General features: G+C 36.4%; 1 protein-coding gene across 6 annotated transcripts in view; it reads right to left on the reverse strand.

Moving 5' to 3' along the window:
• Positions 1-25,881, reverse strand: part of PACS2 (phosphofurin acidic cluster sorting protein 2) — a 193,099-nt gene that overhangs the window by 17,168 nt on the left and 150,050 nt on the right. For all 6 annotated transcript variants that reach the window (XM_072629677.1, XM_072629676.1, XM_072629679.1 and 3 more), the window contains 3 exons: positions 6,613-6,655; positions 3,160-3,202; positions 2,020-2,155 (listed from right to left, as the gene is read on the reverse strand). In XM_072629677.1, the coding sequence (XP_072485778.1) occupies positions 2,020-2,155; positions 3,160-3,202; positions 6,613-6,655 (222 nt within the window). The remainder of the gene's footprint in view (positions 1-2,019; positions 2,156-3,159; positions 3,203-6,612; positions 6,656-25,881) is intronic.

A 25,881-nucleotide genomic window follows, 5' to 3' on the forward strand; every position in this document is an offset into this window, starting at 1 on the left:
ATTATGACTATTCCCTTACCTATCCTGCCCTTCCTCCCCTCCTATCTCCCCTCTTCTTTGTCCTTTTTTCTGCTTTTGAGTTTAATGTACTACTAAATGAAATCACTGGGTGCAAAAAATTGCGTTCATTCTTTCTTTATACGATTAAGATGAAGGTGAGGTTCTTTAGATGCCCCTTTTCCTCTGCTGCCCCAGACTTTCCTCTGTACTATACACTCATCTTATGCATTATGTAATAGTGTTCCCTCCTTTCCATCCTTATCTCTCCAATACAGCCTCCCCTTTCCATTTTTGTCTTTTCCTAGGACCTCTGAATCAGGACAATAAGAGATATCTCTCTGGGGAAGGAAATGAGTAGGATACATTTGAAAATGAAGGTGTCAAAAAAATGAAAGCTATCAATAACACTTTTTAACGAGTAGAAGAAAATGTACCAGTTGTGGCACTGAATTTCAAGTATACATCTGACCTATTGCTTATATAAAACATGAACTCATTATAGAGTAACACCATGGGAAATCACTGATCCTTGCAAATAGCTGGCAGGAACCCCAATGAAGATTGAAGTCAGATTGGAAACTTGGAGATATTAAGCTTAAAGTCAAAATGTTCATTCAATTGACACTAGTATGAAGTTTCCTAATATAATTCTCCTCTAAGTCCAATGCCCCAGAGGCCTTTCTTGATTTCTTTAGATATCATGAAGATACCATTAGAGCACACAGATTGTTTACTGATTACCTTTCTGTGATTTACCATGTGACTAAACCATCTTTATTTTTTAAACTTATTTTATTTTTTAAAAATTCATATCTTTCTTTGATGTCATCCTTTATTCTAGTTTTCCTTCATAATTCCTTATTTATAGGTAAGGCAAAAAGCATTTATTAAATGTTTACTATGTGCTAGGCACCATGCCTAATACAGGCAAAACAAGTCCTAGAACTTACAATTCTAATAGGGAAATAACACAAAAGGGAGCTGCAAAATGTGAAATTGTGTTTGGGGGGAGAGATAAAGGTCTCCAAACAGAGGCAAAGTGCTGAAGTCTGCAACACAGCTGGGAGGGGAATAAAATTTGGCGAGTCCGGACCCCTTCCCAAAATGGAGGCTCCAGGTATCGAGAGAGGTTTCTGGAGTGAGAGCATAGTGTTAAGGTCCAAAAAGTCAGAGGGTGCAGATCTTTCCATAATGTGATATAACATTTTTCACTTTGCCACTTTTGTAGAAGGATGATATTCCTTAACCCAGAAGAACCAGAATATTTTGTTTCTCAATGCCACCAGATAACTTTATGGATTTACCTTCAGTATTTAGTGTGAATATATGTACGCATGGTTTTGTCTATGTGTCATCACTAGATTAAATCTGTTTCAGATTTTTGATTCTCAGACTAAGGACTGTGTTTTTCTTAATCTCTAATTAGTCTAGGTACTTAAGAACATGAAAGTTGAATATACGATCTGGACAGAGCTAGTAAAAGAACATATCACTGCTGCTGGCTCTGAGGAGATGGAGCAGCAAAGCTGTTATCACTCATTTGACACAGATCTCATTAGAATTTTCCAGTCCATATCCTTCCTAAGGTGTTCTCTTAGTTAAGTGTCAAGGGGCAAAATCCAATTCTTATCTTAAGTTTTCAGTGACCCAGTACTTCTTAAAATGCATTTAAGGGTTGACATCAGTTATTGCCGTTCTAGTTCTGTGATAACCCTATGTACTGTAAATTACTTCAAGTTGTGAAACAAAATTAATTTTAAATCAAGCAGATAAAAAGATAGGTATAAACTATCTGGAAGTTTTGTATGTGTGAGAATTATGACGAACCAAACCAAGTATCAATAGAGCATTACAGCTTCCAAAACTTTGAGAAGTTCTGGTTTTGTGGGGCGTGCACCAGCCTTAGAAAAGAAATTCAGTGAAAGAAGTAGCTGTCAGTGTTACCCACACACCAAGGCCTACTTTTTCTCTAATATGGTGCATTTCTCCTGAGGGGAGAGTAGAAAGGGACTGATTTACCTTGGGGAAGAAAAGCTGCCTGTCACAGATGGAGAGGATGGGGGGGTGGGTGAGGCTTCCTTCATAGCAGGAGACATTGAAGGTGGTGTAGAAGAGAGAATACTGGAACTAGAAGGAGCTGCATCATCTGAATCACCTTTAAAAGAGGAATTATACCATCAGCCAAACAGCTGCCTGTTATCATCCTGGAACTTTCCCTTCCATGCAAGTCAGGGCAACACCTTGATTCCCCCACTAAAGAAGATGGGCTTGAAGACTAAGAGAACATTGTCCTTTAACTATCACCCGGAAAGGAAAATGGAGGAGTATATTCTACAGTGAAAACAGAAGCATGTGATGGAGGATTTTGGTTTTCATACTTAGTTTGGTATCAAACAAATTAATTCTAGGTATACTCTGGAAAAATTAAAATGCTTTAATGTGCTTCCATTTATACTTCTCTACAGTAGACATCACTGAGGAAATTTCTAGCTGAAATTACAACTTGATTCCTCCACTCTTTGCCCAGAATTTACTACTTTTTTCCTATAAGCTTAATGGAGCATTTTGCCCTTCTCTAATTAACTTGTCCGGTATTATTGTATATTATAGTTATCTGTGTTTGTGTTTTATCCTCCCCTATTAGATTGTGTTACATCAGTCCTAGGATTATGTCTTATCTGAATCTCTAACAGGACCCAGAATATGCCTTGTATTCATCAGGTACTTATGTTTGTTCAATTTAACTGAAAATACATGCTAGGTCTGATCTTAGAAATCATCGAAGAATAAGGTGAAACTCTGAGTGTTCAGCTTCATATTCTTGGGGAGCTGGGGGGAAGGATGGAAAGGGGAACAGAGCTAAGAAGCACTGTTAATAGATATGCTAAGCTGTAAGTACAAACAAAACATTCCTTTCTCCCAACATAGAATGAATTGGTATTTATCTTGGAAAGGAACAAAAGGAACAAGATTCAGGACTCCCAGTCTCACCACAAACATACAATGACTGTGTGCCTAGGTTTGCTTTTAGTTCTGCAGGACCTAGTCAAGCCAGAGACCCTGAGCCATTAGGAATAAAACTATATTCAGTATATTTCAGAGCCTTCATTTTAGCAGAAGGAGGAAATAAATTATATGTATGTTCATGAAGCAATTTACCTGATGCTGCTGAAGACTGTTCTACTATTCCAACTTTCACCACCTAGAAAGCAATTACATAACTAATTATGAAATAAATAATTGTGAGCTTCTGTCTAGAAGAGCATGGAACACTGGCATTAGTATGAGGTTTTACTGCTTGCTATATTTAATCAGCTTTCCAACAGAAGACTCTGCCTCCATACAGGAAACAAAATTAGAAAGTTGCACCTGGCTAACAGACAGTCCCAGTGGCCTTGTTACTCTTTATCCTGAGTATATCTATATCTGTAGATCTATAGATATAAACATATATCTATAGATCTACAGATATAGATATTTATCTATATATACATATATATCTCTATATATCACTCAGGTATCTAATTCGAGGTCCTTGAAGTAGGGCCTGAGCCAGATTAAAACGTAATTGAGAAATATTTAACAAAACAAGTAAAACTACAATACAACATAGATAATGTTAATTTGTGGTTTTCTAAGTCAATATATGGCCCAAAGGGATTCTTTGTATCTGAGTCTGACATCACTGAAATAAGGTCTTGCCTAAATAATGAAACATTTTTACATGTAACTCACTGAACAAACTCAACAAAAGCAAGACTGAGGTCTGCAACTTCTGTATTCTGCACAAGGCTAGGATTTCAATAGGGGGTAAGGAAAAAACTTGACTGACTGATTGATGGACCAAACTGTAAGGTCTGGGCACACGGGATTTGGTCCTATATTACAAAGAGTCAGAAAAAGCTTGTTAAATATCATTTTCTCAGGCAGTATGATAATATGATTTCTAAGACTCTGACTAAAGGCCGTTGGCTAGTCACCAGCTTATAATAAATAATACTAGTTATTTAAGTAGTAATATTCATAAAAAATCTTCTAGGAACACAAAATCACTCTCTGGTATTTCCCAGTTGAAGCAACATATTTCTTGGCTCTGCTTTATAAGACTACTTAGAAATAATGCTTGGCAAAGAGACTGGATCTGTGAGGATGCTCACTTTGCCAGTGCTGATCAGCAAGGCTTAAGCAACTTAAAAGTCTTAAAGAGTCATTTGGGCCTCTTAGAAGTTAAGTGACTTGTCTAGGAGTCACACAGCCAATATGAATCAGAGGTAGGACCTGAACCCTTATGAGGCTGGCTTTCCAAATGTGTCAGGCTGTTTCTATCCTGGGACATGTCAGGTACTTCATACATTCTTGTTGAAATGGACCAGAATATTCAACAAGTCAAATGATAATATATGTAAAGCACTCTGCAAATCTTCAAGTTCTATATAAATGTTTGTTAATATTATCATCTCTTACTTAATAAAATTCAATTTCAAAATAGTAACACTCAAGTGAATTTTTCTGAGAATATCATGAAATTCACTATAGTACAGATTGAAGGCTTCATTCAATTAACTAGTTGACAAAAATCAGATCATGACTAGTAATATCATGACTAGTATTATAAAAAGAGACCAGAGCACTGGCAACTATAAGCAAAAGGGACAGAAGGAGGGGAAAAATGTCAGGGTGATATCATTTATATCCAAAACCAAACAGGTAAATGAAATGTAAAAGGGAGCAAAGCACAGGACTTAGCATAGACAAGTAGCTTAAGCCAGATACTTGAGGCAAGATTGATCAATCAGAGATGTCAAATCTTATTCTGAAATAAATAGATAAATATACACACACATATATACACATAAATACATATAATACACACATAAATATATGTATGTAGATTCGTGTGTGTGTATAAAATAAAATATACGTTAGCGCCTAGACAGGACCAAAGGCCATTTTATATTTTTAAGCATGCATATCCCCTTGTGCCCAACCCCCACTCTCCTAGTAACAATTATCTCAAATGTCCTAAAGCATAACTATATTATCATCCCATGAGATTTTAGTTAAGACTCTAATATCTTTTGTTTTGTCAGATCTCAAAAATTAATTCCACTACATGTTATCAACAGAAAACAGAATGAAAGATCTTGGAATTATTTAGTCTTAATTTTCTCTTTTTGAGTCTAAGGTCCAGAGGAATTTTAGCAACAAAACATTCACTGCCAGTTTTTTAGCATATTAGTATATGCTAATGATTAATGATTTGATTTTAAGTAAGATTTTGCTTTATTTTCCTCAAAACAGCAGCATCATTAATACTCATGGCCTCAAGAGATCACACACTAAGATCTGAGTTGTGAAAACTTTCTCTACTCAAAATTCACTAAACTATTACAAAGCAACAATTTTTCTGAAGGGTGAAATAGATAAAATAAGCTTTGAAAATGTCTTAAAAGGTTTATGTTAAGGAAAGAAAACACACCTGCTTGGTTGAACATTTTAAATTTTTAAAAATAGGAAAAAATTACAACTAATTCTATACCAAAAATTTTTTTAAAACTTGAACTTTTTAGGTCCTAAAAATAAAATAAAAATAAAAAATTTAGGTCCTAAAATAAAAATAAAAATAAATTTAAAACTAAGATCACATAAACATCAGTATGTGTATACATATGTATGTATAGCATATGTAAAAATGAAAGTGTGTACACATGTACACATATACATAGAAATACACATACATACACATATGTATATATGTATGTATGTGTATAAATATTTTTATTCTTTCTTCAGCATTCCATTCTAGTAATGAGAGATAAATTTATCAGCAATAATTGATCTGGTCATCATAAATATTTTAAACAACCAATCAATTATACACATGTGTGTATATATATGTTTTTAATCTATGCTCACAAAAAATCAAATTAAACTTTCAAAAAAGAGTTTGATTAAAAAGACAGGTTTCATTCATTTCCTGAGGTGAGCACCATGTAAATATATGAAATAATGGTCTGAAGCCAGTCATAATGGTACACAACTGTATTCCCTGTTGCTGGGGAGGCTGAGGCTGGTGGATCACTTGAGTTCAGGACTGCTGAGCTATGTGGAAGGACAGGTGATTGTATTAATTTTTGGCACCAATATGGAGAGCCCATGTGAGTGAAGAGTCACCAAGCTGTTTAAGGAGGGGGTGAATAAGCACACATTAGAAAAATGGAACAGGTTAAAACTTTCACACTCATCAGTTTTGAAAGAATCCCTGTGAATGGCCATGGCACTTCTAGCTTCGGAGAGATAGAGATCCAGTCTCAAAAAAAAAAAAAAAATGCAGTAATTAATGCTTTTACACTTTAGTTCCCAACTGTGGACAGAAGTCAAAGGGAACAACCAAAATCACTGCCACAGGCTGCTCGAGTAAGAAAAACAAAAGTTTTTGAGTTGAAGTGATTTACATGTAAGTCCCTTGCCCCAATGGGAAAGATGATTCAAAAAGCTGCTTGACTGTAGTGGAAATCCTGGCAGTTTGGCTGTAATTTACTGATGAGATGAGTCGGTAACCACCTTAGGAAACGTACTTAACTCCCAGTGCTATGTCAAAGAAATACTCACCCCAACAAAGGGAATGAACTTTTGGGAAGATTCTTCATCAGGGCTAAGAGCAAGGAAAACACAGACAGTTAACACTTGCTTTCAAAGTACATTCAGAAAACAACCTGTCTATAAAGCATGCAGCAAGCACTCAAAAGGCAAAAGTGCTGGTTTGTAATTCTTCAGCATTCAATTGCCAGCAATGAGAGAGAAACTCAGCAGCACTAACTTATCTGGTCATCATAAATGTTACAAGCAACCAATCAAATAATCATTTATTTAAAACCTGCTACATACTAGGCTGTATTCTACATGATAAGGACACACACACACAAAATGAAATAATCCCTGCCCTCAAAGAGTTTACATTGTAATGGAAGAGATATGTACAAAATTAATTATATACAAAATCACTACAAATATACTTTGGGAGGGAAGACATTAAAAGTTGGAGGTGTGGTTGGGGGAATGGACCAGAGAAAGCTTCATGTTGAAGGTGATGTTTGAGCAGTTTTGAAAGAAATAAGGAATTTTAAAAGGGATCTCAGGCATAAAGGAAAACAACTGTAAAGGTACAGAGACAGGAAAGGAAGGACTATGTGTGAGGAACCAGTTTGGGTCTCAGGAGGTCAGTCTGGCTAGACAGAAGAGTGTAGGCCTTGTATAATAAGGTTGGAAGGGTAGGGTGGGAGGGGTTGTGAAGGGCTTTGAAAATGAAACACAGGAGATTATCATTATCTAAGGATATGAGGGAACAATGGAACGTAATAAGAAATGACACGGTCCGACATGTACTACAGGAAAATGTGTGGAGGATGGACTGGAGTGGGGAGAGACATGAGGCAGAAAGTCCAAAAAGGGCCTGAACTAAAGTGGTCATGTGAATAAGAAGAGGATGGATTGCAAGACATATTATGGAGGTAGAATCAAGAAGATATGGCAAATGTAGAGTAAGGGAGAGTGAGTAGTTGAGGAAAACTTCAAGGCTGTGAACCTGGCTAATTGGAAGAATGGTAGTACCCTATACAAAAAAGTAAAGTTCAGAAAGGAGATAGTTTTGGGGGGAAGATGAGTCAGTTTTGGATATGCTGAGTCTGAGATACCAATAAGACTTTCAGTTTGAAATATGCAATAAGCAGTTGAAATGTATGATTGGAGCTCAATAGAGAGAAAATGAGGTTGAGAGGATAAGAGAATTGGGAGTTATCTGAATAAAGGGGATAATTAAAACCATGGGGGCTGATGAGGTCACTAAAAGAGTATATAGAGAGGAAGACCCCTATAGGATAAAGCATAGGGGATAATTAGGAGGAAGGATGATAAATCAACAAAGGAAACAGGAGATAACATTAGTAGGAGAAGAGCCAAGAGAGAGAAATGACACACAAAAGAGAAGACAGTATCCAGAAGGAGAGGGCAGGAACTTTAAATGTATCATCTGATCCTGACAACAACCCTGGAAAAAAAGTGCTATTATTATCCCCATTTACCAGATGAAGAGACAGGCAGATGAGATGATTTGCCCAAGGTCACACAGCTAGTAACAGTCTGCAGTAGGATCTGAAATCAGGACTTCCTGATTTCATATTTTACATGTACATAGAGCATTTAGACAATCATTAGTCTCCCTGGCATCAAATATAAATAATAACTGATATTTTCAGCTTTTATTCATTGAACACATCAGTGCACATATCTAACTGTGCGAAGATGATTGAATTACTGGCCATTTGCCCAGTGCCTCCCTTCTTGGTCCTCCCTTGTAGAATGGCTGAGCAGGACAAGCATTGAGAAAAGGCCATTCCACTTGTCGATCAAGAGATCATTGGCAAATTTGGATAGAGTAGTTTTAACGAGGACATGAGGTGAGAAGTCACAATGCAATGGAAGACTGAGAAAAGGGGTAAAGACAGTAAGTGTATGTAGTATGTTCTTAGAATCTGGATATTAAGGGAGATCTATAGGAGCATAGCTTGAAAGAATGGTCGACTCTAATGAGAATACTTTTCCCTCAAAATTGTAGTGAGACAAAAGACATCAGCATGTTAAAAGGCAACAAAGAGGAAAGGAACCACAAGATAGGAGTGATAGAAGATTAGAGAAAAGAAACAGAGAGAGGCTGGTAATAGGGGTAATCTGGTGGAGAACAAGATAGGATGGGATCATGGTTACATATTGAGGGATTGGCTCTGGTGAGAAGGGTTACCTCCTCATGGAGGGAACTGACATCAGTCAATGGATTTCAAGATGGGAAGAAGAAGGACCTTACAGAGACTGGGATCTATTTTCAATTAATTGATGAACATGCATTTATTAAACATCTACTATATGCCATGCACTTTGCTAGGCACTGGGATAAAAAGACAAAAAAAATCCCTATTCTTGCAAAGTTTACATTTTACTAGAGGAGACAACATGGTCATACATAAGTGTATAAATAACAACACAAAATAATTACAAAGCTGTTAGGGATTTCCTACCCACCTATCTCACCCCTCACCCCAACTCCACCAAAAGGCTTCATGAAAGTGATGGTGCTTAAGTTACATCTTGAAAGAAGCAAGCGATTTTATATGACGGAAGTAAAGAGGGAGTGCATTCCAGGCCCTAAGATGGGAGATGGGAATGCCACGTATGAGGAAACAGAAAGTCCTTTTAGTGCCAAAAAGTATAGGAGGACAGATAATATATAATGAAGTTAGAAGAATATGCTGGGGCCTTGTTGTGAAGGGCTTTAAAAGCCAAACAGAGAAGTCTGATCATAGATACATTAGGGAGCCACTGGAGTTTAATGAGTAGGGGAATAACATGGGTCAGATTTGTGCTAAAGAAAAATTACTTTGGCAGCTGTGTGTAGGATGGATTTGAGGTAGGGAAAGCATGGAGACCAGTAAGGAGGTAATTGCAACAACCTAGATGAAAGGTGGTGATAACCTGAACTAAGGTAGTGGCTCTGTGAGGAGAGAGAAGTTTTACTTACAGAGCAGATTCAAGGGATGTCTCAGGTGGAAAATACAGTATCGGGCAACTGAATGATTATGTTGGGTGAGGAAGCATGAGGAGTTGGGGATGACACTTGCTGGGGATGGAAGCTCAATTCCAGGTGGACAGTCTCGGGCGGGTAAAGGTGGGAACTTCTAAATCTTAGAGTTCTCACGAGACCCCCCAGGAAACGACTGGGAATCGAGGTGAACCGAGCTATCTCGTGTATTTCCACCTCTTCCCGTGAGAAATGTGATGGGAGAGAGCTCTCCCCGCCCTCGAGATTGTCCCGGATCTGGGCACACCTAACAGCACGGTATTCAGATGCAAACTATGCTGCTGGAGAGTTTAAGTAGGATCAGGAAAGCCTGAAAGTTCTCTTGGGCGGAGGGGCGCGGAGCGGACCGGACAGAAGGCTCCGCTTTTCCTCTCTCCTCTCTCCCCTCCCCCTCTCTCCCCGCTTATACTTCTACTTCCAATCTCTTATTGTAAGATCTTTGCCTCCTTGGGAGATTCTTCGCTCCCTCCTAAGGAAGAATTCCCCTGCACTTGTAACTAGACCCTGAAATAAAGCTCAACCCTTGTTCGACTCTGGAACGTCCTTTCTCTCATACGAGCATCCGGTTTGGCCAACCGAAGACCTCCGGTAGAGGTAAGGGAAGACTTGGGTAGCCCTCAGGCCTCTAGGCCTGGCAGACACTGAAGTTATTAACCTGAGAAACTGGAAGAATGATAATACCTTTGACAACAACAGAGAAGTATGGTAGAGAGGTGGGTTTTGGGGGAAAGATACTGTGTCCTGTTTTGGTTATGTTAAGTCTGAAGACATTTTCTCAGTAAATTATGATAAAAGGTACTTTTCTCTCCTGGTGAATTCAGAGAAGAAAATAAGTTGTAATTTGCTGTTGTTGTTCAGTCATTTTGTAGTTGTGTTCTACTCTTTATGATCTCATTTGAGATTGTGTTGGCAAAGATACTAAAGTGGTTTGTGATTTACTTTTCCAATTCATTTTACAATTAGGAAACTAAGGCAAATAAGTTTAAGTGACTAGTCCAGGGTCACATAGCTAGTAAGTGTATGAGGCCAGATTTGAACTCAGAAAGATAAATTTTCATGACTCCAGGCATTGCACCACCTAACTGTCCCCAAAACACTGTAAGGACCATACCAAATAAGATATATATCTTAACATTGTGCAAGGAGGAAAAATCAGCTCTATTACATTCAGTTCTGCACTTAACCAATAACAGGAGTTTGCGAACCCAGTATCAAAGTCCCCATACAGCTATACTCTGACACTAGACCCTTACTGTTGGTAATAAAATATTTAGGACTAAAAGAATGCATCTATATCAGAACCCTGGCATATACTACAAGGACCAAAGAGCTATCTACCATGTTTGGATGCCAATCTCAGTGTAATATATATTCAATTTATTAATACAGCACCCCTGAAAGCTAATGCAATCAAAAGCTACATTAAGAGATACAGCTTCCAGAACAAGGTCGGTAATAGTTATGTTGTTTTCTGCTATGCGCAGAGCACAAGTGAAGTGTGGCATATAGTTCTGGGTGCCACATTTTAGGAGGGACACTGATAATCTGGATAGTTTCTAGAGGAGGGCAACTATGAAGGTGAGGCACCTTGAGTCCATTCCAACTGAAGACCAATTGAAGGAACTGGGATGTTAAGCCTAAAGGAGACTGAGAGGAAAGTATCATATAGTTGGCCTTCAAGAACTGAAGAGTTGTCATGTGGAAGGGGAGTTATTCTGCTTGGCCACAGAAAAGAGAACAAGGAACGAAAGGCAGAATTTACAGAGAAGCAAATTTAAATTTCATGTAAGGAAGAACTTCCTACAAACTAGAGCTATCTAAAAGTGGGATGAGTTGCCTTGGGAAAGAGAGTGTTTGTCCTCATTTGAGGTCTGGAAACAAAGGTTTTATTTTATTTAATTAATTTATTAGATATGTTGTAAAGATAACTCTTTTTTTCAGGTGTGGCTACTGGATTGTATGGCCTCTAAGGAATCTTCCAAACTCTTGGCTTGCAGACCAATTTTGAAACTTGTGTTTGTGTCAGGTCTGCCTAGAATTCCTGGGCAAAAAGCAGATTCTGTGGAAAGGGTGGTGTTGGGGGCAAGGGTGGTGGTTGAAGGAGCCAGGAATGGAAGAAAGGTAGAAAAGGGAAGAGGTCAGAATTGTGATCAAATATTTAATTATTCAGAAAAATGGACAATCACTTTTTAATTGCTAGTAAAACTGGAGCTCCCATTTTCAGATGACTATCAACAAAAGAATTCTGAATTTATAAAAATTAAGGCTTCTAAAAAGCACAACCAAAATAACTAATGTTGAATAAATCAAGAAACAGAGAAAGAATTCCTAATTATTCTGTACTTCTGACTGAACTCTTTGAGGAGATAACTCCTGAGCTTTTCTCCTAATAGTTCATTTATCTATCCATCAAAGGGAACACAGATATGTAATACCCCTCAAGAGACACATCTATAGAACTCCAATAGCAACTCAAAAATTACAACTAAATTTTATTTGAAAGTGATGATAGTCCTATAGTGATTCAAGCTTCTCTGCCTCAGATATTTTTTCTTAAGGCAAAAATTATTTATACATAAATTCTTAGGCTATGGCAATGTTACTCTTTTTCTTCTGCCCAATTTCTAACTCCAATTTGTGGGGCAGACATAGGTGAAATTAGTGCTGGGAAATCTTGGATAGAGCTAATAAGAAGAGGAAAAAACTGACCTAAGAAAGTCGATGATTTACCACCTTGGACATGTAAAAACATCACTTAGTCATGGAGCTCACTTTAAGTATGGCCCTTCTCAATGGGAGTAGAGAAGGAGGAGGAAAAAAGATAAGAAAAAAATCCTAACATAATCTCTAAAACTAGAGTTCTACCATGAAAGGAAAACACAGGAGGGTTGTACATATGATAATTTGCACAAAGGGTAGTAGGGGATTAGAAAATTTTGAAATAACTACATTAATAACATCATTGATAAATGATTTGTCAGCTTCCCAAAACAACTTGGATTGCTTGGAAGAAATACTTCCCCAGAACAATAGTTCTGACAAATTAGGTTTCACCAATAGATATGAGGAACAAAGAGTGAGCAATGAAATGTTCCTCAACTCAAGTTCAAGGTAGGGAAACAATATAACTTCTGCATTCTTATACACTGTGAAAAACTGTAAAATTTCACAAACTGTGAAAAATATACTATCATTTTCTCAAAATATTTACTACAGTTTCACTGATGGTAATAAGCTTATCCTTAACATAAAGATGTGCTGAAAAGACAAATGCCTAGCTCTGCAGGTAAAGTCAATTAACAGATATGTGCATACCAATCCCAGTATCAATAGAAAGGAGAGTTTATTAATTTTAAGAAAAAATAAGAGACTCCAAACGAGTCTTTCTGCTACCTTATTCACTCTTCACAAAGCATGAACTCAATGAAAGCTGCTATCTGATTTTCAAAATCAAGACGGGTGTCTTCACATCTGACTCACTCAAAAAATGATCTCCTCTGCCAAAAGGGGGTGGCAGAGCATAAAGTTAAACAGTGAAAAAGGCCGACTAGGAGGTCTATGGTTATACGCTTGAAGATTTTAGTTAGAAGAACTCTAAGTAAGTTTAAGCCTTAGAGCATGATAGTTAATAATAGTGTGATATTTATACAACTAGAGACTAATTTTCAGTTAATTGTGAAACAATGTGTTATAATGCAATATTTCTATACATATTCTTTGGATTTCAAGCATGGATCCTAGTCAAGCAGATCTTTGTTCTGGTGTGTGTATGTATGAGGTCTATTTCTGTCTCTTCCTTCCTCCAGCAATTATTGGAGACTTGTAGGAGAAACAAATGGAGAATTGTATGTGCTTCCCTAGGTGGCCCTATGGTTTACAGATCTTGAGTTCTTCATATCTTTTGAATTTTTATTTCTGTTCTGGGCATAGGACTGCAATAGAGTTTCTGAGGATAGACTTAACCTGTATAAGAAGATGAAGTATAAAGAGTTCATGAAGGAAAAATATATGGCAGAGGAAGACATGCGCTAACACAAAGACTGAGAAGAGAGAAACCAATTGTGTGTTTTCTTTGAGTTGGTGGTTACCTTATGGGCAATTACAAGTTCGGAAGTTGCTACATTTAAGAGTTTACACATCACCCTCCTAGAAGGAAATTTCCTTAAGAGGGTGCATCTTAGATGGAGAAGGAAGAGCGCCCATCATCTTTACATCTAGAAGACTAAAGTTATATCATGAAGATGGGGGTTGGGGGAAGAACAGATATGAAGAATAATCTAAATTATCTAAATGCTAGCAAACCCTAACCAATGCTGTGGCTTTATTCTCATTAACTCTGATATGTATCCATTATTTTGGCAAAAGCTGACTATATTTCACTACTACTGAAGGGTACTCCTGAGAAAGGTTAGTTTTGAGGACAGTCAGTCCAGGTTATTTCTTTTTATAAAGACATCTGAATGCCAACCTTTACGTCCTGACAGCTGTGAGGCCTGACTTCATTTTTATGCACAAGAGCATCTGAACAATAGTATTTGAGGAAAACCAGGCACCAGAAAGGAGAAAAGCAAATGAGAGAGAAACCTAAGTTTAGTGTAAAAGACTATGTGTACAGGAAGAGGAAATAAATAAGGGAATTTGGGAAACATGACAAGCCTTGCACAGAGACATGATTCAGTAGTGATGGGAGACTTTAATTATCCATCCAAATGTTTGTTAGAGATTTCTCTTTAACCAGGAAATATTTTTTTTTTGTTTGTTTTACAGAACAAGAATAGCCAGTAGTTTCTTGCCTTGCCTAAGTAATAATGCTATCTTTCAAATGGTGGAAGAACCTCTTAGGAAAAACTCTATTTTGGACTGATTTAAGAGGGTGGAACTGGCATGGATATACCCTTCAAGATTTTATGACAGAGAAGAGGAAAGTCAGGCGTAGACTGATGTGTACCCTAGATTTTTGGAAAGCAGATTTCAGAGAATCAGAAGAAAGGCAAAGGCAAATAGGATGGGGGGAAATGAGCTGGAAGGATGGTGTAATGGTGATTTAAATGGAAGATCTTTTCCATACATTAATAGGCCCATATGACCTGCCTGGGTCACATGGGAGCCTGAGTCACATGAGTCTGAGTCACGTGGAGCCTGTGCAGGGAGGAGTTTGCTGAATAGGTGAAATAGTAAGGGTGGAAAAGGAAGAGGTGGAGCTAGAGAACAGCTGAGAGGAAACTGGTCATAGAGAAGTCAGAATTGAAGGAGGCAGGTAAGCCTGTAGTTGGCTGTGAGTGAGAGAAGGGCATTTTGTTTAAGGGAAGACTGCTTGTGATTTGTTTAATGGAGCTGGTTTGTGAGAAACCTAGGAGGGTGAAGGCATGGGGCTGGTGTTGTGCTCTGCATTGTTATTGTGTATGGATTTTTGTTGCTGTGATGGATTTGGCTTTCTGGTGTCTGAATAAATGTTTTGGTTCTGTCTTCCATGTGGAGAGGTGTTGTATTTTGCGATTAAGAACTGCACCAGGATATTGTAGGTGCTATGAACATCTCATTGGTGCTACAGATGGGTAAACTGAAGCAGGTCATTCTGAGTATTCAAAGGGAAACAATTCCAGGGAGAAGGAAAAGGAAAAGTGCTTTAATGAGACTTATATGAATGCAAAGGTAACTGATCAATAAATTTAAATTTTGAAAATATGTACAGAAGATGGAAACAAGGGCAGGTAGCAGAGGATGAATTTAACAGTGTGCCATGGCCCTATAAAAGTATTGTGGAGGGAATTAACAGTTTTTAATAAGTCAGGACTGGTAGGGAAAGGTGAAGAAAAAATATATTAAAAACTTGTACTGGAGAAAGATAAGAAAAACAAAAGAAGAGAAGGCACAACTACATGATGTGGATAATAATCAGTTCATATTTCATTCCTGTTTTCTCCACAAAGGTGAATGACTTCTGAACTGAAAATGAGAAAAAGGAAAGGAAACAGTCCCCAAGATAAGTAAGATGAATGTAGGAATCTCGTTGTCCTTAATGAATTCAAGTAACCTAAGCAATATTCTCAGTGACTAAAAGAACTGGTGCATATAATTGCTGAGATACTTAACTGTCAGTGATAGCTGAGAAAGGTCATGGAGAGGTATTGCGGGACTGGATTGGTGCAAATGACCTGATTTAAAAAAAAAAAAAAAGACCCAATAACTTCAGTCCCTTGAAAACATCTCATGCTATTTTTAGAAAAGATGGAGAGATGTGGGATTAGGTGATAACATAATTGGATAGGTTAAGAACTGGTTGAAAGATTTGGTTCAATGTCAATAGAACAGTAGGTTTCTAGAGACCTCTGTGATCTGTATTTGGTGCTTGTTATTTAACTTTTTTTATCAGTGACTCAGTTAAACTATAGATAGTACACTTATCAAATTTGTAGATGACACAAAACAGAGAGGGATAAGCAATACTGAAAAAAGAGCACTGACCTCAATCAGAGATGTGATTTAATAGAGAAAAAGGTAAATTAAAAATTAAATTAATTATACTTAGGTTTTAAAAAGTTAGCTTCACAAGTACAATATAGGGGAAGCATAAAAACAAATTCATTCTGGTAGATGTATGCTTAATTAGCAAACAATGTGATGCAGGAACCAAAAAGCTAATGTGGATCTTGGACGTGGTTTAAGAAAAGCATAGCTTCCAGGAAAATAAGGGGATGATAGGTCCTCTATGATATTCCCTGGTTGATCACATCTGGAATATTGTTTTTGATTAATGGTGTCATAGTTTCAGAAGAGCCCTGACAAGCTAGAGAGTATGCAAAAGAGGGTAACCAGGTAGGTGAATGGATTTAAGCCATTCTATACGAAAACTGGTTGCAGGAATTGGGGATGTTTAGCTCAAAGACGGGCAAAATCAAAGAGAATATGATAGCTGTCTTCAAATACTTGAAGGGTTCTTATATGAAAGCAAGATTAGACTTCTTGGCTTTGTTCTTTTTGACTCCAAAGGACAGGACCAAGAATTGTAACTTTATCTTAAAGTTAATAATCTTAGCTGTTAGGTCTAAGATAACTCTTTAATGCCATCAGTATGTAATTTAAAAAGGATTCTGAATCTATTTCTGCATGCTAAAAGGATTTCTAGTGGCAACCTGTGTACAAAGTAGGATGTATGTGTCCTCATGCAGCAAAGAATTCAAGATGAGGATGAACTACAAACTGCTGCTCTGAATATCCTTGCTGCTACACTTGACCAAAAAGGTATTAAATTCATGACTCAGATTTTAGCCTTTGCAGATGAAGAGTTCTTTCTTGAAAATGTGAATAGTTTCACTCAGGAAAATCTGGTAACTGTTAGCTACTTTAAAGAAAATCTTGAGGAAAAATAAAAGAGAATCACTAAGCATTTTAATGTCGTTTATTTCTCTTGCCTACAAAGGTCACTTTTTATTTAATTTGAAACTTCAAATACTTAATTCAAAAGGTCTGTGGTTTCATTGGTATAGGTTTTCCTTCATTGCTATAGGTTGTTCATGAGTTGCTGTAGTCCAAGAAATATATCATTGTGTGGTGATAATCATCTCTGACTTTAGCTAGACTTTTTTTTTTTTAAGTAATAAACACTAAGCCCATACTCAAAGCTTTTCTAGCTCAGTTAAGTGTTCTCTTGGAATTGCATTAAAAATAAGAACAAAAAAATGAAACAGAGTTCACCACTACATTACCAAAGATCATCTCCATACCATGATGATTTTTTTTATTTTTTAGCATCTTTAGCACCATGTTGTGAGAGTGTAGTGAGAACAAAACTCCAAAGTGAACTTAGACAAAAGTCTCTTAAGACTGTAAAGCAAAAATATGCTATTTTAAAACAAAAGACATTAACCAAAGAAGGATGTAAAAGCTTGTCATTATTATGAGAAAGGAAAAAAATAAAAGCTTTGGATGAAATATCTAAACAATTCACATTCTCTCCATTTCATTTATCTGCTCATTTCCTACTTGATTTTGGATAAGGTGGGGAAGATGTTTATACTTTAAATTTTTGTTTTTACACCATTTTTCATAGCACACATCAGCCTGGATTTTAAGCAATGAACTAGGTTTTTCCTTTCTACTTCAGCAGCTGCCATATTTGGAAATAACAGGGAAATTCAATAGCAGTTTCTAGATGCTTCTTTGGCCACAGATACAAATGTCAGGTAATCATATTTGCACATGTTTTGGATATTCCAAAGACAAGAATTAATGTTAGGATATGGCAAATATCCTAAGGTCATATTGCCTTTGAATCACTACTTCCTTCCTACTCCTCCATCTCTCAAACTGGTATCAAAATTGCAGTGGAAACTAATATGAATTCAATTCACAGTATGGATTATTATAGCAATAATATTTTCCTTATAAGACTTCTCTCCTGAGCAAGGCACAAAAAAGAGAACAATAACATGTTTAGTATGGTGAATATTAAATATGGAGAATACACCAAAATGTAAGGGAAGTTGCTCAAATTTCAAAAGCCAAGCTGCACCTCACAGTTCATGCAGACAACATCCAGAAGCTATAATAAGGGATTCTGAATTACAGTGGGTGACAAAAGTGACACAGTAGATAAAAATTGGCCTTGGAGCCAAGAAGATCTGAGTTCATATTCCAGCTCTGATACATAATGGTTGTATGAACTTCTCAGTGCTCTAGACAACTCTCTGAGAATATTAATTTGCACAGAAGGTGGTCACTTGAATTGATAGAGAGCATTTTCTCACCTAGTAGTTTCCTCTACCAGTGAAATTATAGTCCTATCCCCAACCCAGTGAATGCTCAGAGACCTTATAACATACTTTGATTGACATGACTGATAAGGTCAAATTCTAAACAGGCTGTGTAATACCTGTTTCTTTATGAAGAAAGAGGTTCAAAACTTACCTGTAATCTTGTCTCTATTTCTTTTGATTAAACAAAACTAGGTTTTCCAAATAAGACAGTATGGAGAAAACAGCACGCTCTGGTGCTTACACAGATAAATAAAAATTTTGTGAAGTCAACCTTAAGTTCAACCAATATATATTTACTATCTATCTATCTATCTATCTGTCTGTCTGTGTGTGTCTATCTATCTATCTATCTATCTATCTATCTATCTATCTATCTATCTATCTATCTATCTATCTGTCTGTCTGTGTGTGTGTCTATCTATCTATCTATCTATCCATCCTTTCTGGTTTAAAATATGGAGGACAGAAATAAGGCAAGTGATTATTTTGCTTTTCAATTTATATAGTAGTTCTGAGCAAACACAACTAAAGATGACAAAAGACTATAAAATCTTTCCTTTTAATTTCTTATGAATAATAGGATCATCCTCTTCTCAAAACTATTTCTTACATCTCCCTTCTCCTAACTTACAGTATTATTACACTTGTACAATTTAAAATGAATGAAATCAAATTTGAGATTGGTTGGAGGCAAAGTATCCATTAGTGTATACTTCAGAAAGCCAGATCAAGTATAGAGTTATTGGTGGCAAAAAGATTGGGAGAAGCATGACAAAAAGTTAATTTCCCCAAGGCTATTTTGTCTTGTCCTTGAAGAAAATTTTTCTATGGGGGAATATAAAGGGAACTATTAGAGTCATGTATCTCAATTACTGAAGGTAACATACAATTATTGATATTCCATGTTTATTTTGAAATATAGATTGGGAATTTCTTAAAAGTAGAATTGTAAAAAGGTGGTCCCCCTTTCCTGCTTCTCTTACATTACTACAGAAATGAAAGGAGGACAAAGAAGACTGAAAGTCCTTTAATATTGGGCTTTGTTCCCTAGCCAAAAAATTTATTGTCCAAGTGGCTATTTACTGGTGGTTAGTTTCTCCATAAGTAGCTAGGTTGATCGTTGGGAAGTAGACTGCTTTTTAATGAGATCTGTCAAATATTGCACTATGCAAAAACAGCCTTTGTGAACTAAAGGTCACCTCCACCAAGGCCTTACTCCTATGCTTCATTGTGGTGAAGAGGTCATCTTGGGTTCTTAAAGGCTACTCTGGTAGAATACAAATTCTGGCAGATTTTACTATGCTGAAAAGGCTTTGGTCTAGTCCTCACAACAGAATACATCTGATTTCCAAAGGTCAGCCTAGCTAGGGAATGGAAAGGCTCACCATCAGTAGACTAGCCACTTGACTATGAATTCTTTGGCCATAGTAACCCAAGAAACAAAGAAAAATAAAGATGAGTTTCAATTCCTTCTACCTTTACAGTGATGGAGATAGACTGGCAAGAAAGGGCACAGAGTTTGTTTTTTTGTACAGAAGGAGAGGGCATTTATGAATTTCTATCTGCACTATTGGAGAAGGGAGTATTCACACAGATTTGTTGAAATTTGTGATAATAACTTAACAGAGGAAGGGGATTCTTTATGTTTACTACACAGGGAATCCAGGAGATAAGTCTCTCAGTACAAGAAACATCTTGAACACCTGCAGAAAAAGTATTAATTATCCTGATCTATTTCCTTATTTCCTATAAGGTTAAGAGATGGTATTTGCAGCTTGAGATGAAGCCAAATATTAGGTAAGACCATTTATTCCCTACCTGTTCTAAGACAACCACTTACTAATATCTTAATAGCCATTCTTAGCCTCCCCCCCATAATCAGTACCAAGTGACAAGAACTTTATTGTATTAGCTTTAAAATCTAGTAAATATGTAATAGGGCATTATAAATATAGACAGTTATTTGTTCCTTCTTGGATTTTTTTATAGGTTTCTTTGCTCTGGAAGCTTTAACACTGGACTTTTGAAAAAAAGAATGAACTCAAATGTCTCATAGGGAGGACTAACTGCTTTTGACAGGAATGCACAGAATATGGTTTGTTTTTCAGTTGTAATAGTCTCTTTTCCATTCTGAGGACACAAAAGCAAAACAATGCCCATGAAGCATTAATTGGGTATGTACAAACTCCTAGCTGAGAGAGTGCTATTTCCATATTTGTTAATTATGCTCCTAACATTGGTAACTCTTAGTATAAATGTAATAATTGGTTTTTCTTCTCAAAGAAGGAGACATTATTTTTAGATAAGGGGCTTGTTTTTCTGTTCCCACTTCTTCTCGGGGGAGGCCTTCGGTTAAATATCATTTGAAATTAATTTGTTTGTATGGATGGATCAAGCTAGAGGAAGAGAGAAATAAGGGTGTTTCCTGATCATAGGAGGGGGCTAACATTTTGCATGTCAAGATCTAAGAATTTGCAACAAAATAGCACACCTTATTAATACCAGTGAGCTTAGTTCATACACCTCATACACCTACTAGGCCATTATTTGAGAATGATGTGACTCATTACCTATATAAAGCTTTCTACTCATCACAATGTGTCACCCAGTGTAAAACAGAAAATAGAGAGGGGAGATACATTCATTTATTTTCCTCCCTAAAGCCCAATCCTTTCCCCACTGAATAATATTTTTTGATCACACTTAGCAAAAAAAGACTAAGAAAAAGCTTTCACATGATACACAACATGTTCACAAGCAGTACATGCTTCAAGCCTCTTGGAGATAGAAGAAATAATACAGATCAGATTTGGTTATCAGCCTTGATTTGAGAACTATTAGGAAAGAATGGGTTGAAAAAAGGTCTTTATAGTTTTGGTCATGATAAAGCTCCAGGAGGGTCAGAAAAAAAATACATAGGTAGGTACACACCATGACTGGTCTTTTCCCCAGGGTAATAAAGACTTATTTATCAGAGCAAATATAGGGATACCAAAGTTGTCTCTCTACCTTGCATTTTTAAATTATAAAACAGAAGCCATTTCCAGGAAGTAGCTCCTCTCCCAGAACGCATAGCCTTTTTTTTTTTTTTAAAGCAATGATATGATTGCTTCGGGAGCAAGAATGCTGGATGAAAAAAATAGGTTAAATTTGTTGTTCTTTCTGCTTAGAAAGACTTTAGAGTTACATCACATTTTCAAATACACCAGACACTTGGGGAATGGCATACTATACAAAGTTCAACTTTTGAACAATTCTCAAATTATTTAGGAAAAAAACTAAGGAAATAAAGTAGGACAGAAAGGGACTTATCCATTGCTGTAATTCAAGCGAAGAGCTTTCTTTATTCTCTTGGCAAGAAGAATCAACCTTGGTTGAGGATAAAATGTCAATCTTATTCTAAAAGGCACCTGAGCTCTGAGAACAGAGAATGTTCTCATAAGTTAAAGTTAATATAAAGATAAGAGTATCTTTTGTGGAGGAAGATCATTTTTATAATGGAAAGTATATAGTATGGCTATTCACTCTGACCGGTGAAGTTAAATTCCACCATTCCCCTCTGTGCACTACAAAGACCATAACTTATTACAGTTATGGATCAACATGGTCTATTCTGGCATCTGAGTAATTTTCTGAGGTGGCCTGAAAAGATTTTTATGGAAACCACAAAATGGTACAGGGTGATGCTCTTAATTCATCATTCAGAGTGCAGCAAGAGTGTGGGAGAAACCAAGGTAGGGCAAACAGAGTAGCACAAACATAAATGGTCTCTTAAATTTCATCTATAACTAAGAACCACGGAATTAAGTGAAATAATTAAATCCATGCTTCAGGTCTTCTAGGAATTCATCCTCCAGGCTAGAATTCTCTAATTCTCTCTTTGTTACTATTGTGGCAAATATTTTTTACACATTAAATTGGGAATCATCATTACATAGAACTCCTAGTAGGTAAGCCTGTACTTACGTATCTATGTATTTATCTATTTAAAAGAGCCTTTCTGCACTTCAATAAAAACTTTCCAGCTCACTGAAGAGAAATACTTAGATGTCAGTGAAGATTAGCAGTATCAAGTCTTTATCTGTGGTTGACCTTTGTAGAATATAGCTTATATTAAACTCTTCCTATCTCCCTGGGAAAATTAAAGTAGTAGATTTCTTTGTTATATCATTCTCAAATGAGCTTGATGTAAAGGCAAGAGGATATTTTACTGCAGAATTCCAGCAGCATTACATATGAGTTTTGGGGTTCCAAAGATTCCCATATATGTTTTTGCAGTGGAATGAGTTCAAAAAAAATTTTTTTTTTTACAAATTGCTCTTCTTGTAAATTTATCTTTATGGTTTAGAACATGGGGGTGCAGAAACAAGGCAAGTTGTCTTGCTTTCAAATTACATAGTAGCTCGGTGAAGGCACAACAAAGGTGACAAAAATTATGCCTTTTGATTTCTTATATATAATAGCATCATCCACAAAACTTTTTCTTGCACCTTTCCCAAAACAACTAACTGTGGTATTACACATACTTTCATTTTTGTAATTTAAAGCTAGTGAAATCAAGATAGAAATTGGTTGACAGCAAAGTGTCTTTTAGTCTATATTCTAGAAAGGATATAAAATATAGACTTATTTTGTGGCAAAAATATTGGGAGCACCAAGACAAAAAAAATAGATTTTGGAATGCAAAGTATAAATTAAGTATCCCAAATTGCAAAAACTGTTAAACAAGACTTAAAAGACCAGCCTGGGGAAAGCACAAAAAAAGAGGAGAGAAAGTGTACTTAGAGAGATTAATACCTTAAGGTAAAATCAAAATGAAAGTTCTTTTTCCTTTTCAGAAAGCCACCAAAAGAAAAAAAACACATATTATTACACTTACAAGGGAAAACAACTCATCAATTAAGAAATAATACAGTCTGTTTCTTGGCTACCTTTAAAAAGGGCCCTTTAAGTCAGAATCCTTAAGCAACAATTTCCAGGAAGTATCACACCAGCATGCCATTTCTCATCATTCTAGTTAGGAGGGGGACTAATCTAACTTTGCCTGAAATTAGTACTTTGTCTTTTGGCTTTAAAATAACCCTTAACTAAGCTTATCAATAATGTTTAATGAATTTTTCATTAAAGTACTTTGCAAATTTTAAAGTGCCATATAAATGTTAGATGTTATTTTCATGCAGATCTTATTCACATGACTAGACTGTTGTTTCTTGAGGGCAGGACCACTTAAAGTAATAAGAAATACATGGGACAAAGCAAAATAATTATATATATTTATGTGATAAACATTAAACTTGTTACATCTTTAACACTTGAAAAATATATAGTATGTCCTTTCACTCTACTTGTTTTGTACAATTTGGAACTGAATTCACAAGACTTTGACATACTTTTCAATTCTTCATCATGAAACTACATTTTTATCACATTGGCTATTAAGTGCACTTTTTTCAAATCTAGCCTTGATTTTTCAAATCTAGCCCATGGATTTTTAATAGTGTTTAAATTATAGGAATTCTCAAGTCATTAAGGCATGTTTATCCCCTTCTTTTGGGTACATTTCTTAACTTCTCATGACATATGACAACATTTTTCCATCTCCATTTGGGAATTACTATGATTCTAGAATTATTCTGCTTCTTAGTATATCAGAATATTTATCAAAGTTTACAATTCCCTCAAAGGCAGTAAAACTTCCAGACCTACTAGAAGAAAAAAAAATCCTTAAAACATTTTTAGGTTGCGTGTTTTATAGTCTGATCAAGACACTCAAACCTTACAGGAACTCCTAGGTATCTGGATAACATTTCCATTTTGGTACAGCCTTGAGTTTCATCAGTAAAATTTATCCTTTTCCAGTCTTCAGTACTCCAGTCTTTATATATTGTCTTGCTTGTGACAAATGTTACTTTCAAGGCAATGGTGAGTTGAGATTAAAAAAAATTAACTGGTCTTCTCCATATACTGTTTCAATTTTAAGAAATCTGTGTTACACCATAGAGTAAGCAATAACAACTCCTTCTGATGCCAGTTGCTTTGCTTTGTTTTCTGAGGATTAAGCAAGCCATTTCAAAGTAATAGTTTATCATTCTTAGCGTCATTTTTCATTTTCAACGTACTCTGTGGGCTTGAATGACTCTTAAAAAAAAGGCTGACTTTTCCACACCAATAACTGCTGCAGTATCTTTAAGAGCTACAACTTTTACCCATAGTTTTAGAGTAATAATGCTCCTTCTTTAAAAAGAATTAGAAGTGGGCAGCATGCATATTTATGGAACATAAATTAGCACTCAACTGAAAGAATAAAGTTAAAGGTAAGGAACCCTGCTCAATCTGGTTTTATCTACTCAAGGACAGATGTTCTAGGTCAGCCCAGAGTAAGGAAAAGCCTACCTGCATAACTAGTGCGGTTCTAAAATGAAACCAATTAAAAAAAAAAAGCCTCAGTCTTGGATCACTCCCACCATCATTACCTCTGTTCCTATACACATAAATGGAGAAAATCACACAACTGCTGTGATTGGGTCTTCTAAAAATTTATGTTTGTCATTCCGTCATTTCAGTTGTGTCTGACTCTTGGTGACCCCATTTGGGGTTTTCTTGGCAAAGATACTAGAGTGGTTTGCCATTTCCTTCTCCAGTTCATTTTACAGATGAGGAACTGAGACAAGCAGAGTTAAATGACTTGCCCAGGGTCACACAGCTATCTATTAAGTGACTGAGGCAAGATTTGAACCCAGGAAAGTGAGTCTTCCTGATTCCAAGCCCAATGTTTTATTCACATCACCTATGTGCATTAAAAAAAATTGTTATACCACTTCATCTGCTGCCCTCAATTCTCAAGGCCTTTACTGCTATTAGTTGATCTTAACTATATCTCCCTCATCAACTCACTATCCTATTCTCCATGGTGGCTTTTCCAAAACTTTTCATCTTTTCTCAAACCTCCAATGGCTTTTCCTCTCCCAATCTCTTTGCTGAAAGCCTTGCTTCATATTTTACAGAAAAAATTGAGGTCATCCTAAGTGCCTTCTCCCCTATTCCTCATCTCATTTTCATTCACATGCCTTCTGTCACTATTATGTCCTTCATTCCCATCTTACACGATTAATTAGTGTTACTCCTTTCCTTATCAAGCCTAACTTTTCTATCTACTCAAGCAATTTTACTTCATCCTACTTCCTCCAACATTGGCACCCAGTCCCCCATCCAATTATTTTAAGTCTTTCCCTGTCAACTGGCTACTTCCCTACTGCTTATTACAAATATGTTTATGTCTCCCCCAATCTGAAAAACCTATAAAAACAAAAAGCCTATAATCATACCCTGATTCTTCCATCACCTAATTTGTTGCTAAACCTTGAAAGGGCAGACTGCAAAGGTACTTCCACCTTCTCTCCTCTCATTTTAACTCCTTACAATCAAGCTTCTGACCTTACCATTCCATCAAAACTGTCCTCTCTAAATTTTAATCCAATTGCTTAATCCCCATTC

The sequence above is a fragment of the Notamacropus eugenii genome, chromosome 1 (assembly GCF_028372415.1).
Source record: "Notamacropus eugenii isolate mMacEug1 chromosome 1, mMacEug1.pri_v2, whole genome shotgun sequence".
NCBI classification, from domain to species: Eukaryota; Metazoa; Chordata; class Mammalia; order Diprotodontia; family Macropodidae; genus Notamacropus; species Notamacropus eugenii.